The sequence below is a fragment of the Lissotriton helveticus genome, chromosome 7 (assembly GCF_964261635.1).
Source record: "Lissotriton helveticus chromosome 7, aLisHel1.1, whole genome shotgun sequence".
Lineage (NCBI taxonomy): Eukaryota > Metazoa > Chordata > Amphibia > Caudata > Salamandridae > Lissotriton > Lissotriton helveticus.
Window position 1 is genome coordinate 1917931061 of NC_136068.1, and position 17060 is coordinate 1917948120.

Genomic DNA, 17060 nt, shown 5'->3' on the forward strand with positions numbered 1-17060 from the left:
TGGGGTAGATCACCTGTGGATGCATCACCTGAGGGGACATCACCTGCGGTTATATCACCTGAGGAGACATCACCTGAGGGGACATCACCTGCGGTTATATCCTCAGAGAGTACAACACCCGGGGGTACCTTTCAAATAAGGCCCGCTATCATGCTATACTTAGCGTCAGAGGGGAGGGCAAGGGGTGTTGTGGTGGGCGTTGCACCACAACACCCATCGGTTTTGACACTGCCCCATATTTACAAGGGTGGCTTATATATGGGGAAGCACCAAAATAAAGATCAGTGAAAACCTGGTCTTACTGTGGTGCAATGATGATAAATGCTTTATTTCCCCTTGTTTTTGTTGTTTCTATGTGAGCTGGCTTGGGCAGCACACATAGAAACAGCAAAAACAGAATGAACATAAACACTCAATAAAAAATGACGTTTTTCAACTTGAGTGCTGCATTAAGCAACACACATACATGTTGCAAAACAGCATTTAAAGATTGTTTATGTGTGGGAAGGGAGACCTTCCTGCACATAACCAATCTTCCCCGGCAATGCAAGCACCCTTGTACTATGGTGCAGGGGTGCCTGCGTTGGACTTGGCAGCTAGGCAGCAAAATTCAGCGCCAGCACATGGGAAATGCAGGGCTGCACCATATTGTTGTAAATGAGTTTCAGAAGTGGCGGAGCGTGGCCTTAAGCCAAGGAGGCTAACACTGCGCTCCGTCATTTCTTTTGTACATATGCCCCTTACTTCTCCTGAAATCAGGGATTTTGCGATGAACTTAATAATTACTTCACTGACAAAATTTAGAAGAATACAAAAAGAGTTTGCCCAGGTGGTCTGCAGCATCAGAGGAGCTAAACAGAGAAAGGATTAAGCAAACTATATTTCACGTCCCTGAAATAATGAGGACATGTTAGGTACTTTATCCCCCAAAGTAAAAACGGGTTGTCCTATAGACCCATGCCCTCTGGAGGTGTTAAACTATTTTAATGCTGTAGTACAACTGCCTCTGCTAAATCTTCTCAATGTATCATTCCGACCAGGTGAAGTTTCATGCACCTTTATTGAAAGTGCAGGGATCGGACCCGGCGGTTTTAAAACATCACAGGCCCATATCTTTGCTCCCTTTCCTAGCTAAACTGCTACAGGCCCATGTTGCCTCTGAATTGTGTAAACTTCTAGAGGAGGCAGTTCCTGCATCCTGTTCAAGCTGGATTTCATCCCCTAGACAATACAGAATCTGTAATACTGTCTGCAATAGATGACTTAAGATGGAAAGAACACCAGAGAAAAGTTGACATGCTGGTACTGTTAGATCTATCTGCGGCCTTCGACACGGTCAAGAAGCGGGGATAGGAGGCAGTGCGCTTCTTTGGATTGAATACTTTCTTGTGGCTCATACACAATTGGTCAGAAAGTTGGAATGTGGAGTCCCCCAAGGATCCTCACTTTCACCTTGTTTATTTAATCTTTAGGTAAGGCCCCTCATTGTGGAACTGGCAAACAGGGGCTGCAATGTTTACAATGACACTGATGACTCCCGTTAATTGTTTCTGCGGGACGGTACTCCTACAGTGTATACGGATTTTCAGGGTACCATGACTTATATAGCTGTATGGATGGAATGAAACCAACTAAAGTTAAATAATGCAGATAAGACAGAGGTATTCTTTTTGAATAACAAGATTTGTGCTTGGAATCATCATTATTAGCCTAATAAACCGGTCCTGTTACCACCTCCCCCACCTGTGGTGAGGAGCTTGGGGGTCATGATTGATGGTCAATGCTGACTCGAGTGAGTTCCCTCCTGTCTGAGTGCACTTTTTTGCTGGAAATGATGTGGGAAATAGCCCATCTATTGACTTTTGAAGCACCCAAGGTGATAGCAATAGCTTCCATTTTATCTAGACTGGACTATGCTAATGTAATTTATGCCTGCCTGGTTAATGCTGTATTACACAAACTTCAAGTGATTCAGAATATGAATATAAAGGCATTTATATAGAGCATAGCTACTCAGAAGAGTGTCCCGGCACAATGAGGCCGCAAGGTTGGTCTTTCCTGTCCCAAGACACATGCATATCACAGCTTTGGTAAAGAAGTTGCACCGGCTTCCTGTGCAACAACGGATAGAATTCAAACTGTGCTGCATGGTATTTAAGAGCACACATGAGTTGGTGCTGAAATGTGTGGCACAGAAGATTAAAAATGATGCCCCTTTATATAATTTAAGTTCTGCCCATACATATTTACTATCTGTTCCCGAATGTCAGAAGAGTGGGTCTGGAGCCCAAGGTTTCTCCGTGATAGCCCCTCGGCCTGAAATTCTCGGCCTGTGACCATCCACCAAGCTACAGATATCCTGTCCTTCTGAAAAGACAAGGCTGCTCAAACTGGCTCATGAGATATCATTGAGCAGCCTACAAGCCCCACTGGCACAGGTTTACTATAGCGCCAAGACACCAATGGTGAACGTGCGCTCTATAAATTCCCAATAACATAACAAATAAATAATTCAACTTCATGTTGTTCAGGGTACTCTGATGACTCTTAAACCAGCACTGGTTGCAGATTCCACAGGTGACAAGGAGGCTCCTACTGCTGTAATAGAAGTACCTGGCAAACTGAGAGCCTGTTATTTGTGTGAGGTTCTGCACCACAATAGGCATCATGCTTTAGTAGAACATTGGAAGCTCCATTGCAGACATTGGAGTGCTCCCTGCTTCTACGGGCCGGTAAAGGCCCGCAGAGCAACATTCCAATGTTTTCCAAAGGCCTCTCAGAGCTCGAGGGGATTTAAATCTTGAAGGTGGCCAGACACCCCTCCACACCCCCGCCCCCGCCTTACTCTCATGGCACGTTACAATGGTCTCTGATATTGCATCAATAGTGTTTGCCTCCACTGTCGATTGACCTTTAAGGTGCGGCCAGTGGTTGTCAATGCCTTCCTGCCCCCAATCTGGCGACATATAGTTTTAAAACAATGACCTGCGTCTATCGCACACTTCTATTTAGTGGCGCTGGAGGGATCCAAAGTGTCAGCTCTCAGCCTGGCCAGTAACATACTCAGTGGTCCTACTGCGTTTCGCCTTCACACTTCTCAAAGCATTCTTCGGTGACCACAATTTTTTTGTTTCAGCAGCAGAGATAACCACTTCCTCACACACCACAGACAGTGGAACGACACCATCGCCGAAGCCTCACTGACGCAGACAACTTGAGCTGCTGGCTGTCCATCCCCTCCAGGAATGGAGAAGAGGTACCAAGAATACGATGCACTGGGCGGAGGAGAAGAGGGCGGCCAGGGACAAGACCCCCAAGCGTCCATCTTGAAAAGCAGCTTGCGTCATGTATCGCAGGTAGATGAGTCAAAGGTCAGCAGAGGTAAGATGAATAAAAACTCTTTAAATATGTAAACGGGAGTGAGGTATAAAGAAGTTCACGAACTCGAGGGTGCGAACACAGGGAGTTAGATTAACCCTATGAAGGTCATTCCTTACCCTTTCAACTTCTAGTATGTCTCCCAGCTCTCCTTTACCCAGTTGTTTCCAGGTTTCTTTCTTCTCTCTTATTGTCCTCTTTAACCCTGCCTCCTACTTTTATCTTCTTTCTCTGGCGTCCCTTTCTGTTATGTTTCGACTCTACCCTTTTTGCTCCTCCCTACCCCAGCTCACCTCTACTCCTTGTTCTTTGATCTTTTCTCTGCTGAGTGTCTGAGTGACTGTAAACATTTGTATTGATTTCATTCCGTGCTCTTGATCAATGAGTGTCTCTGTAAACATTTGTATTGTCATAGCCGTACTGTGGCTCAATGAGTGTCTTTCTAATCGTTTCTCTTGGTTACAGCCCAAGCTGTGGATCAATGAATGTGCCTGTAAACATCTGTATTGGTTACAGCTGATGCTGCAGATCAATAGTGTCGCTGTAAACATGTTTATAGATCACAGTCCACGCAGCTAATTAATGAGTCTCTGTAAACATTTGTATTGGTTACAACCCAGGCTACGGATCACAAAGTGTCCCTGTAAACATTTGTATTGGTTACAGCCCAAGCTGTGGATCAATGAGTGTCTCTCTAAAAACATGTATTGTTTACAAATGAGTGTTTCTGAAACACTTGTTTGAGTGACAGCCCAAGCTGTGGACCAATGAGTGTCCCTGTAAACTTTTGTATGGGTGACAGCCCAAGCGATGGATCCATGAGTGTCCCTGTAAACATTTGTATGAGTGACAGCCCAAGCGATGGGTCAATGAGTGTCCCTGTAAACTTTTGTATGAGTGACAGCCCAAGCTGTGGATCAATGAGTGTCCCTGTAAACTTTTGTATGGGTGACAGCCCAAGCGATGGGTCAATGAGTGTTCCTGTAAACTTTTGTATGAGTGACAGCCCAAGCTGTGGATCAATGAGTGTCCCTGTAAACTTTTGTATAGGTGACAGCCCAAGCGATGGGTCGATGAGTGTCCCTGTAAACTTTTGTATGAGTGACAGCCCAAGCGATGGGTCAATGAGTGTCCCTGTAAACTTTTGTATGAGTGACAGCCCAAGCGATGGGTCAATGAGTGTCCCTGTAAACTTTTGTATGAGTGACAGCCCAAGCTGTGGATCAATGAGTGTCCCTGTAAACTTTTGTATGGGTGACAGCCCAAGCGATGGGTCGATGAGTGTCCCTGTAAACTTTTGTATGAGTGACAGCCCAAGCGATGGGTCAATGAGTGTCCCTGTAAACTTTTGTATGGGTGACAGCCCAAGCGATGGGTCAATGAGTGTCCCTGTAAACTTTTGTATGGGTGACAGCCCAAGCGATGGATCAATGAGTGTCCCTGTAAACTTTTGTATGAGTGACAGCCAAAGCTATGAATTAATGAATGTATTTGTAAACAGGTATGGGTTAGACCCCAATCTGTGGATCAATGTGTGCCTCTGTAAACATTTATATGGGTTACAGCCTACGCTGTGGACCATTGAGTGTCTCTTTAAACATTTGCATGGGTTGCAGCCTAAGCTGTGAGTCAATAGATGCATCAGTAAACATTTGTATTGGTTATAGGCCACACTGATGATGAATGAGTGTTGATGTAAACATTTGGATTTGTTACAGGCCACACTGTAAACATGTGTATGGGTTGCAGCCCAAGCTGGTCAATGTGTATCTCTGTAAATATTAGTATTGGTGACAGCCCATTCTGCAGATCAATGAGTATCTCTGTAAACATTTGCAATGGTTATAGCTGATGCTGCGGATCAATGAGTTGTACTGTAAACATTTACATGGGTTACAGCCCACGCCAAGGATCAATGAATGTGTTGGTAACATTTATATTGGTTACAGCCAAAGCTGTGGATCAATGTCAGTGCTAAATTTGAGCTGGTGGGTTCCAGTGCTCGGCACCGACATTTAATTGTCAACACTGGCACTTGTGACAGTCTGCCTGGCTAATTTAGAGATGACTGCAAACAACAGTTAACTAATAATTCAATATACATTAAAAAGGACTATTACCTGCCGCCCAAAATGATGGATTTAGGCCCACATCTCTGTACTGGGGTGAATGTATGAGATTGTTCTGCATTCTGTCCATCAACTGTTGTTTTTGCATTTGTCACTCCAAGTAGGATGGGTATGTTCAGACGTGAGTCCCATGCTCTCCACACCACTGGAGTCAAGCTATCCTGGCTAAAGACAGCTGATTGCCAGAAACCGGTCCTAGGATGCTTGATTCCGGTCCAGGAAAGACATGGATTGGCAGTTCCGGCTGGACTGTTCCCATGAGGCACAGGGTCAAGGCTGATTTGCATATGGCCATGTCTGAACTGGGGTGGTGTGGAGTGCAAAAAAATGATGGATTTAGGCTCAGATCTCTGTACTGGGGTGAATGTATGACATTGTTCTGCATTCTGTCCATCAACTGTTGTTTTTGCAAGCAGCCTAACAACACTGGAAAGCGAGCACTGACAAGACCTTTTAGCAAATGGATGCTACCAAAACAGTTGTATCCTTTTCTGTAGCATCAATTTTTCAAATATATTTTGCCTGTCTTCTCTCCACAGTGCTTCTAGTGAAACATCTACACACCCGATTTGCAAGCCAAACAAATGTCAAACCTATTGGTTTTTGCCAATGTCTATTGTTATTGCGTTGTAGGCTAGAAGGTCTGTGTCTTTCTACATTCTCGTTCCCCACCTCCCGTCCCTGCTTCTGTCACACGCACCCTTGGTGGTCTCCTGCCCAGCAAGCTGCAGGGTCTCACACTTCATTCTGAAGATGTCTCTTCCAGGCTGGACATGGCTGTCTCTCTCCCACTCCCCGTCCCCCCTCAGCGCCATGACAGTCTAAGTGGAAGGAAGTGAACGGAGGCTGCTTGAGGGCCCCAGCTCCACAGCCCCCAAAGCTGCTAGTTAAAGACCAGCATTCCTCTGCTGGGGTGTGATACAAGGTGACCTCACAGGCATCTGTCTGTCCAGCTCCAGGGCTAGCTCTTGTATGATGGATAGACATTCCTCTGCTGGGGTGTGACACAAGGTGGCCTCACAGACATCTGTCTGTCCAGCTCCAGGGCTGGCTCTTATAGGATGGACAGACATTCCTCTGCTGGGGTGTGACACAAGGTGACCTCACAGGCATCTGTCTGTCCAGCTCCAGGGCTAGCTCTTGTATGATGGACAGACATTCCTCTGCTGGGGTGTGATCGAAGGTGGCCTCACAGACATCTGTCTGTCCAGCTCCAGGGCTGGCTCCTATAGGATGCACAGACATTCCTCTGCTGGAGTGTGATGCAAGGTGGCCTCACAGACGTCTGTCTGTCCAGCTCCAGGGCTGGCTCTTATAGGATGGGCAGACATTCCTCTGCTGGGGTGTGATGCAAGGTGGCCTCACAGGCATCTGTCTGTCCAGCTCCAGGGCTGGCTCTTATAGGATGGACAGACATTCCTCTGCTGGGGTGTGATGCAAGGTGGCCTCACAGGCATCTGTCTGTCCAGCTCCAGGGCTGGCTCTTATAGGATGGACAGACATTCCTCTGCTGGGGTGTGATACAAGGTGGCCTCACAGACATCTGTCTCTCCAGCTCCAGGGCTAGCTCTTATAGGATGAACAGACATTCCTCTGCTGAGGTGTGATACAAGGTGACCTCACAGACATCTGTCCGTCCAGCTCCAGGGCTGGCTCTTATAGGATGAACAGACATTCCTCTGCTGAGGTGTGACACAAGGTGGCCTCACAGACATCTGTCTGTCCAGCTCCAGGGCTGCTCTTATTTGATGGACAGACATTCATCTGCTGGGGTGTGATACAAGGTGGTCTCACAGACATCTGTCTGTCCAGCTCCAGGGCTGGCTCTTATAGGTTGGGCAGACATTCCTTTTCCTGGGATGTGATACAAGGTGGCCTCACAGACATCTGTCTGTCCAGCTCCAGGGCTGGCTCCTATAGGATGAACAGACATTCCTCTCCTGAGGTGTGACGCAAGGTGGTCTCACAGACATCTGTCTGTCCAGCTCCAGGGCTGGCTCTTATTGGATGGACAGACATTCCTCTGCTGGGGTGTGACGCAAGGTGGCCTCACAGACATCTGTCTGTCCAGCTCCAGGGCTGGCTCTTCTAGGATGGACAGACATTCATCTGCTGGGGTGTGACACAAGGTGGTCTCACAGACATCTGTCTGTCCAGCTCCAGGGCTGGCTCCTATAGGATGAACAGACATTCCTCTGCTGGGGTGTGATACAATGTGGCCTCACAGACATCTGTCTGTCCAGGTCCATGGCTGGCTCTTATAGGGTGGACAGACATTCCTCTGCTGGGGTGTGATACAAGGTGGCCTCACAGACATCTGTCTGTCCAGGTCCAGGGCTGGCTCTTATAGGATGGACAGACATTCCTCTGCTGGGGTGTGACACAAGGTGGCCTCACAGACATCTGTCTGTCCAGCTCCAGGGCTGGCTCTTCTAGGATGGACAGACATTCCTCTGCTGGGGTGTGACGCAAGGTGGCCTCACAGACATCTGTCTGTCCAGCTCCAGGGCTGGCTCTTATAGGATGCACAGACATTCCTCTGCTGGGGTGTGACACAATGTGACCCCACAGACATCTGTCTGTCTAGCTCCAGGGATGGCTTTTATAGGATGGTCAGACATTCCTCTGCTGGGGTGTGACACAAGGTGGCCTCACAGACATCTGTCTGTCCAGCTCCAGGGCTGGCTCTTATAGGATGCACAGACATTCCTCTGCTGGGGTGTGATCGAAGGTGGCCTCACAGACATCTGTCTGTCCAGCTCCAGGGCTGGCTCTTCTAGGATGGACAGACATTCCTCTGCTGGGGTGTGATACAAGGTGACCTCACAGACATCTGTCTGTCCAGGTCCAGGGCTGGCTCCTATAGGATGAACAGACATTCCTCTGCTGGGGTGTGACAGAAGCTGGCCTCACAGACATCTGTCTGTCCAGCTCCAGGGCTGGCTCCTATAGGATGGACAGACATTCCTCTGCTGGGGTGTGATCGAAGGTGGTCTCACAGGCATCTGTCTGTCCAGCTCCAGGGCTGGCTCTTATAGGGTGGACAGACATTCCTCTGCTGGGGTGTGATACAAGGTGGCCCCACAGACATCTGTCTGTCCAGCTCCAGGGCTGGCTCTTATAGGATGGACAGACATTCCTCTACTGGGGTGTGATACAAGGTGGCCTCACAGACATCTGTCTGTCCAGCTCCAGGGCTGGCTCTTATAGGATGGACAGACATTCCTCTGCTGGGGTGTGATGCAAGGTGGCCTCACAGACATCTGTCTGTCCAGCTCCAGGGCTGGCTCTTATAGGATCGACAGACATTCCTCTGCTGAGGTGTGATACAAGGTGGCCTCACAGGCATCTGTCTGTCCAGGTCCAGGGCTGGCTCTTATAGGATGGACAGACATTCCTCTGCTGGGGTGTGACACAAGGTGGCCTCACAGGCATCTGTCTGTCCAGCTCCAGGGCTGGCTCTTATAGGATGCACAGACATTCCTCTGCTGGGGTGTGATGCAAGGTGGCCTCACAGACATCTGTCTGTCCAGCTCCAGGGCTTGCTCTTATAGGATGGGCAGACATTCCTCTGCTGGGGTGTGATGCAAGGTGACCTCACAGGCATCTGTCTGTCCAGCTCCAGGGCTGGCTCTTATAGGATGGACAGACATTCCCCTGCTGGGGTGGGACACAAGGTGACCTCACAGGCATCTGTCTGTCAGGTCCAGGGCTGGCTCTTATAGGATGGACAGACATTCCTCTGCTGGGGTGTGATCGAAGGTGGCCTCACAGACATCTGTCTGTCCAGCTCCAGGGCTAGCTCTTGTATGATGGACAGACATTCCTCTGCTGGGGTGTGAGACAAGGTGGCCTCACAGACATCTGTCTGTCCAGCTCCAGGGCTGGCTCTTATAGGATGGACTGACATTCCTCTGCTGGGGTGTGATACAAGGTGGTCTCACAGACATCTGTCTGTCCAGCTCCAGGGCTGGCTCTTATTGGATGGACAGACATTCCTCTGCTGGGGTGTGATGCAAGGTGGCCTCACAGACATCTGTCTGTCCAGCTCCAGGGCTGGCTCTTATAGGATGGACAGACATTCATCTGCTGGGGTGTGACACAAGGTGGCCTCACAGACATCTGTCCGTCCAGCTCCAGGGCTGGCTCTTATAGGATGGACAGACATTCCTCTGCTGGGGTGTGACACAAGGTGGCCTCACAGACATCTGTCTGTCCAGCTCCAGGGCTGGCTCTTATAGGATGCACAGACATTCCTCTGCTGGAGTGTGACGCAAGGTGGCCTCACAGACATCTGTCTGTCCAGCTCCAGGGCTGGCTCTTATAGGATGGACAGACATTCCTCTGCTGGGGTGTGACGCAAGGTGGCCTCACAGACATCTGTCTATCCAGCTCCAGGGCTGGCTCTTATAGGATGAACAGACATTCCTCTGCTGGGGTGTGACACAAGGTGGCCTCACAGACATCTGTATGTCCAGCTCCAGGGCTGGCTCTTATAGGATGGACAGACATTCATCTGCTGGGGTGTGACACAAGGTGGCCTCACAGACATCTGTCTGTCCAGCTCCAGGGCTGGCTCCTATAGGATGGACAGACATTCCTCTGCTGGGGTGTGATCGAAGGTGGCCCCACAGACATCTGTCTGTCCAGGTCCAGGGCTGGCTCTTATAGGATGGACAGACATTCCTCTGCTGGGGTGTGATACAAGGTGACCTCACAGGCATCTGTCTGTCCAGGTCCAGGGCTGGCTCTTATAGGATGGACAGACATTCCTCTGCTGGGGTGTGATACAAGGTGACCTCACAGGCATCTGTCTGTCCAGGTCCAGGGCTGGCTCCTATAGGATGGACAGACATTCATCTGCTGGGGTGTGACACAAGGTGGCCTCACAGACATCTGTCTGTCCAGCTCCAGGGCTGGCTCCTATAGGATGAACAGACATTCCTCTGCTGGGGTGTGACACAAGGTGGCCTCAGAGACATCTGTCTGTCCAGCTCCAGGGCTGGCTCTTATAGGATGGACAGACATTCCCCTGCTGGGGTGTGACACAAGGTGGTCTCACAGACATCTGTCTGTCCAGCTCCAGGGCTGGCTCTTATAGGATGGACAGACATTCCCCTACTGGGGTGTGACACAAGGTGGTCTCACAGACATCTGTCTGTACAGCTCCAGGGCTGGCTCCTATAGGATGAACAGACATTCCTCTGCTGGGGTGTGATACAATGTGGCCTCACAGACATCTGTCTGTCCAGGTCCAGGGCTCGCTTTTATAGGGTGGACAGACATTCCTCTGCTGGGGTGTGATACAAGGTGGCCTCACAGACATCTGTCTGTCCAGCTCCAGGGCTGGCTCTTATAGGATGGACATACATTCCTTTGCTGGGGTGTGACACAAGGTGACCTCACAGACATCTGTCTGTCCAGGTCCAGGGCTGGCTCCTATAGGATGAACAGACATTCCTCTGCTGGGGTGTGACACAAGCTGGCCTCACAGACATCTGTCTGTCCAGCTCCAGGGCTGGCTCCTATAGGATGGACAGACATTCCTCTGCTGGGGTGTGATCGAAGGTGGCCTCACAGGCATCTGTCTGTCCAGCTCCAGGGCTGGCTCTTATAGGGTGGACAGACATTCCTCTGCTGGGGTGTGATACAAGGTGGCCCCACAGACATCTGTCTGTCCAGCTCCAGGGCTGGCTCTTATAGGATGGACAGACATTCCTCTACTGGGGTGTGATACAAGGTGGCCTCACAGACATCTGTCTGTCCAGCTCCAGGGCTGGCTCTTATAGGATGGACAGACATTCCTCTGCTGGGGTGTGATGCAAGGTGGCCTCACAGACATCTGTCTGTCCAGCTCTAGGGCTGGCTCTTATAGGATGGACAGACATTCCTCTGCTGAGGTGTGATACAAGGTGACCTCACAGACATCTGTCTGTCCAGGTCCAGGGCTGGCTCTTATAGGATGGACAGACATTCCTCTGCTGGGGTGTGACACAAGGTGGCCTCACAGGCATCTGTCTGTCCAGCGCCAGGGCTGGCTCTTATAGGATGCACAGACATTCCTCTGCTGGGGTGTGATGCAAGGTGGCCTCACAGACATCTGTCTGTCCAGCTCCAGGGCTGGCTCTTATAGGATGGGCAGACATTCCTCTGCTGGGGTGTGATGCAAGGTGACCTCACAGGCATCTGTCTGTCCAGCTCCAGCGCTGGCTCTTATAGGATGGACAGACATTCCCCTGCTGGGGTGGGACACAAGGTGACCTCACAGGCATCTGTCTGTCAGGTCCAGGGCTGGCTCTTACAGGATGGACAGACATTCCTCTGCTGGGGTGTGATCGAAGGTGGCCTCACAGACATCTGTCTGTCCAGCTCCAGGGCTAGCTCTTGTATGATGGACAGACATTCCTCTGCTGGGGTGTGAGACAAGGTGGCCTTTACAGACATCTGTCTGTCCAGCTCCAGGGCTGGCTCTTATAGGATGGACAGACATTCCTCTGCTGGGGTGTGATACAAGGTGGCCTCACAGACATCTGTCTGTCCAGCTCCAGGGCTGGCTCTTATTGGATGGACAGACATTCCTCTGCTGGGGTGTGACGCAAGGTGGCCTCACAGACATCTGTCTATCCAGCTCCAGGACTGGCTCTTATAGGATGAACAGACATTCCTCTGCTGGGGTGTGACGCAAGGTGGCCTCACAGACATCTGTCTATCCAGCTCCAGGGCTGGCTCTTATAGGATGAACAGACATACCTCTGCTGGGGTGTGACACAAGGTGGCCTCACAGACATCTGTATGTCCAGCTCCAGGGCTGGCTCTTATAGGATGGACAGACATTCATCTGCTGGGGTGTGACACAAGGTGGCCTCACAGACATCTGTCTGTCCAGCTCCAGGGCTGGCTCCTATAGGATGGACAGACATTCCTCTGCTGGGGTGTGATCGAAGGTGGCCCCACAGACATCTGTCTGTCCAGGTCCAGGGCTGGCTCTTATAGGATGGACAGACATTCCTCTGCTGGGGTGTGATACAAGGTGACCTCACAGGCATCTGTCTGTCCAGGTCCAGGGCTGGCTCCTATAGGATGGACAGACATTCATCTGCTGGGGTGTGACACAAGGTGGCCTCACAGACATCTGTCTGTCCAGCTCCAGGGCTGGCTCCTATAGGATGAACAGACATACCTCTGCTGGGGTGTGACACAAGTTGGCCTCAGAGACATCTGTCTGTCCAGCTCCAGGGCTGGCTCTTATAGGATGGACAGACATTCCCCTGCTGGGGTGTGACACAAGGTGGCCTCACAGGCATCTGTCTGTCCAGCTCCAGGGCTGGCTCTTATAGGATGGACAGACATTCCCCTGCTGGGGTGTGACACAAGATGGCCTCACAGACATCTGTCTGTCCAGCTCCAGGGCTGGCTCTTATAGGATGAACAGACATTCCTCTGCTGGGGTGTGATGCAAGGTGGCCTCACAGGCATCTGTCTGTCCAGCTCCAGGGCTGGCTCTTATAGGATGGACAGACATTCCTCTGCTGGGGTGTGATACAAGGTGGCCTCACAGACATCTGTCTGTCCAGCTCCAGGGCTGGCTCCTATAGGATGGACAGACATTCCTCTGCTGGGGTGTGACACAAGGTGGCCTCACAGACATCTGTCTGTCCAGCTCCAGGGCTGGCTCTTATAGGATGGACAGACATTCCTCTGCTGGGGTGTGACACAAGGTGACCTCACAGACATCTGTCTGTCCAGGTCCAGGGCTGGCTCTTATAGGATGGACAGACATTCCTCTGCTGGGGTGTGACACAAGGTGGCCTCACAGACATCTGTCTGTCCAGCTCCAGGGCTGGCTCTTATAGGATGGACAGACATTCCTCTGCTGGGGTGTGATACAAGGTGACCTCACAGACATCTGTCTGTCCAGCTCCAGGGCTGGCTCCTATAGGATGGACAGACATTCCTCTGCTGAGGTGTGATACAAGGTGGCCTCACAGGGTAACTAGTCATAATATCGACTCCAAAATATCGAAAGGACAAAATATCGAGTCAAAAATATCGAGTATAGGAAAATATCGAAAAAAAGAATATCGAAGTAGAAAATTTTGTATTATTTAATGTGAAAAAAATATCGAGTACAAAAATATCGAGTCAAAAATATCGAGTAGTATTAATATCGATATGTAGTAATAGTAAAAAATATCGAAAAAGTATAGATAAAATGTTAATAAAATATTATTAATAAATATAAAAAATAATATATATTTATATAAATATAGAAATGTATGTTAATGTTTAGGAGCGGGATGTTGGGTTAATAGGGGATAAGGGTGGGGAGTAATTAAAAAATATGTAATTAAAAGTGTAAAAATCTATAAAATATTTGTATATTTAAAAAAAAAATTTAAAAAAAAAAATTTCAGAAAATATGTTTTTTTTATTTAATAATATAAAAATCTACTCAAAAATTGTAAATAAATTAAAAAAAGTTAATAAAATATATGTTAGAAAATTAGATATATATTTATATAAATATAGAAATTAATGTTAATGTTTAGGAGCGGGATGTTGGGTTAATAGGGGATAAGGGTGGGGAGTAATTTAAAAATATGTAATAAAAAGTGTAAAAATCTATAAATGTAGTATAAAATTAAAAAAATACAAATGTTTATAAATATTATTATTTTATAGAAAATATTTTTAAAAAAAGTAAAATTTTATATAAAATTTTTAAAAAAAATAGGAAAAAAATATATAAATATGGGATAATATATGTAAAATACCTATTTAAAAATAATTAAAAATATTTAAAAAAAATCTTTTAATATTTATAAATTCATATTAATATTTTTATCAAATACTTTCAAACAAATTAATAATTATACATAAGTATTATTAATTTAATCAAATATTTATAAAATAAAATAATATTTATAAATAATTATTAATCATTTTATCAAATATTAATAAAAAAAATGTTTTGCTAAGAAATGAAGAAGAAAAAAGATATAAGAATTACAATCATAAAATATGTAAGAAGTAGTTAAATCTATTTAATTTTAGAACAATATACAGATACATTAAAAAACAGATTATAAAAAAATAAAAAGGATACAAATACAAATAAAAAATATCAGAAAATAACATAAATATTATTTTATAACACAAATAAAATAATTAAATATGTGAAAAATAATTACAAAAATAGGTCATACAAGATACAAATTTGCACATAAATTTAAAACATTTAGAATAAAAATATTAATTAAAATTAATATTTTTAAAATAAAATATTACCAAAAATAAAAGTTTTTATATAAAAAATACAACAATCACTAGGGGGGGTCAAAAAAGGGAGATTTAACGACCAAAAATGCTATGTCCCTTCAAACTACTGAACACCAACTAACATATAGCATTAAGTCGAAAAAACCCTTTGAAGGTAAGGGTTAGATGAATGCGTGTGCTGATGGCGAAATCAATAATGGGGCACCTTCAAGTTCATTACAGTGTTCCCATCAGAGTTCCATCCTATACCACCCTACATCATTTGGGAAAGCCACCATAAGTACACAAGGGGAGACCCAATGTACGATTTGGCGCAGCGTAAGCCTGGTGGTGAACAATTACCCAATGAACTATGTACAGCAGGTCGGGATCAGGAAGTAACTAGTAAGCAGTGCTAAATGATAAAGAAAATAAAGAATTTATTTCAAAACGGTGGTGATTTAAAAAGGGGTAGAAGAAGGAAAATAAATTTATTAACAACCTTCTGCTCCCACTCTCTAAAAACAGTGCAAATGGTAGTGTCAACAAATAACTACCTGGACAGTTCTCATAGTCAGGGTCGACATGTTTCTGCAGCTTTACCTGTGCCCCGGGGTCACCTACTGCTTCGTCAGGACCTAAGTTGCTACTGCTGGATTAGTGCCTCATAAACACGGAAACTCAAAAGGTTAAAATAAATGTCACCTGTGATTCTCCCTCTATTAAGGAGAATGTTGCCCCACCTCACCCGGCATTAGCTCAGGTAATACGGAGCCCCGCTCTATCCGTCGGTACTCCAGACATCCCACAGACAGCCCAGTTGGATGTCTGGAGTACCGACGGATAGAGCGGGGCTCCGTATTACCTGAGCTAATGCCGGGTGAGGTGGGGCAACATTCTCCTTAATAGAGGGAGAATCACAGGTGACATTTATTATAACCTTTTGAGTTTCCGTGTTTATGAGGCACTAATCCAGCAGTAGCAACTTAGGTCCTGACGAAGCAGTAGGTGACCCTGGGGCACAGGTAAAGCTGCAGAAACATGTCGACCCAGACTATGAGAACTGTCCAGGTAGTTATTTGTTGACACTACCATTTGCACTGTTTTTAGAGAGTGGGAGCAGAAGGTTGTTAATAAATTTATTTTCCTTCTTCTACCCCTTTTTAAATCACCACCGTTTTGAAATAAATTCTTTATTTTCTTTATCATTTAGCACTGCTTACTAGTTACTTCCTGATCCCGACCTGCTGTACATAGTTCATTGGGTAATTGTTCACCACCAGGCTTACGCTGCGCCAAATCGTACATTGGGTCTCCCCTTGTGTACTTATGGTGGCTTTCCCAAATGATGTAGGGCGGTATAGGATGGAACTCTGATGGGAACACTGTAATGAACTTGAAGGTGCCCCATTATTGATTTCGCCATCAGCACACGCATTCATCTAACCCTTACCTTCAAAGGGTTTTTTCGACTTAATGCTATATGTTAGTTGGTGTTCTATATAAAAAATACTAAATGATCAAATATATTATATATAGTGTAAATCACAAAATATATGTGGGAACATTTATTTAGAATCAGTGTCCAACACCTACCTTGATATATGCCTGACTGGAGTTGGAAAAGTAAATTATAATGGGAAACAACCTTTACAACGCACTACCATTACAACGAAACTTTTACAACGCAAAAACCATTACAACGCATGTATTTACAACGCATGTTTTTACAACGTAGGTACCTTTATAACGCATACCATTACAACGTAAGTATTGGTAAGTATGTAATTATATTTAAAATGTAATATGTTTGGGTTTTTGTAAGGGGTATTTTTAGGGTTCAGGGTCTGTTTTGGGTTTTTGGGTAAAGGGGTATTTTTAGGGTTCAGGGTCAGTTTTCAGTTTTTGGGGAAAGGGGTATTTTTAGGGTTCAGGGTCAGTTTTCAGTTTTTGGGTAAAGGGGTATTTTTAGGGTTCAGGGTCAGTTTTTAGTTTTTGGGTAAAGGGGTATTTTTAGGGTTCAGAGTCCATTTTTAGTTTTTGGGTAAAGGGGTATTTTTAGGGTTCTGGGTCAGTTTTTAGTTTTTGGGTAAAGGGGTATTTTTAGGGTTCAGGGTCAGTTTTTAGTTCTTGGGTAAAGGGGTATTTTTAGGGTTCAGGGTCAGTTTTTAGTTTTTGGGTAAAGGGGTATTTTTAGGGTTCAGGGTCAGTTTTTAGTTTTTGGGTAAAGGGGTATTTTTGGGGTTCAGGGTCAGTATTTAGTTTTTGGGTAAAGGGGTATTTTTAGGGTTTAGG

General features: G+C 46.5%; 1 protein-coding gene across 1 annotated transcript in view; it reads left to right on the forward strand.

Moving 5' to 3' along the window:
• Nucleotides 1–3134: 3134 nt before the first annotated feature.
• The window catches only part of LOC144767868 (killer cell lectin-like receptor subfamily F member 1), a 224998-nt gene continuing 211072 nt past the window's right edge, over nucleotides 3135–17060 (forward strand). Inside the window, exon 1 of the mRNA XM_078651226.1 lies at nucleotides 3135–3381. Within this exon, the coding sequence (XP_078507352.1) occupies nucleotides 3246–3381 (136 nt within the window). The 5' untranslated portion in view covers nucleotides 3135–3245. The remainder of the gene's footprint in view (nucleotides 3382–17060) is intronic.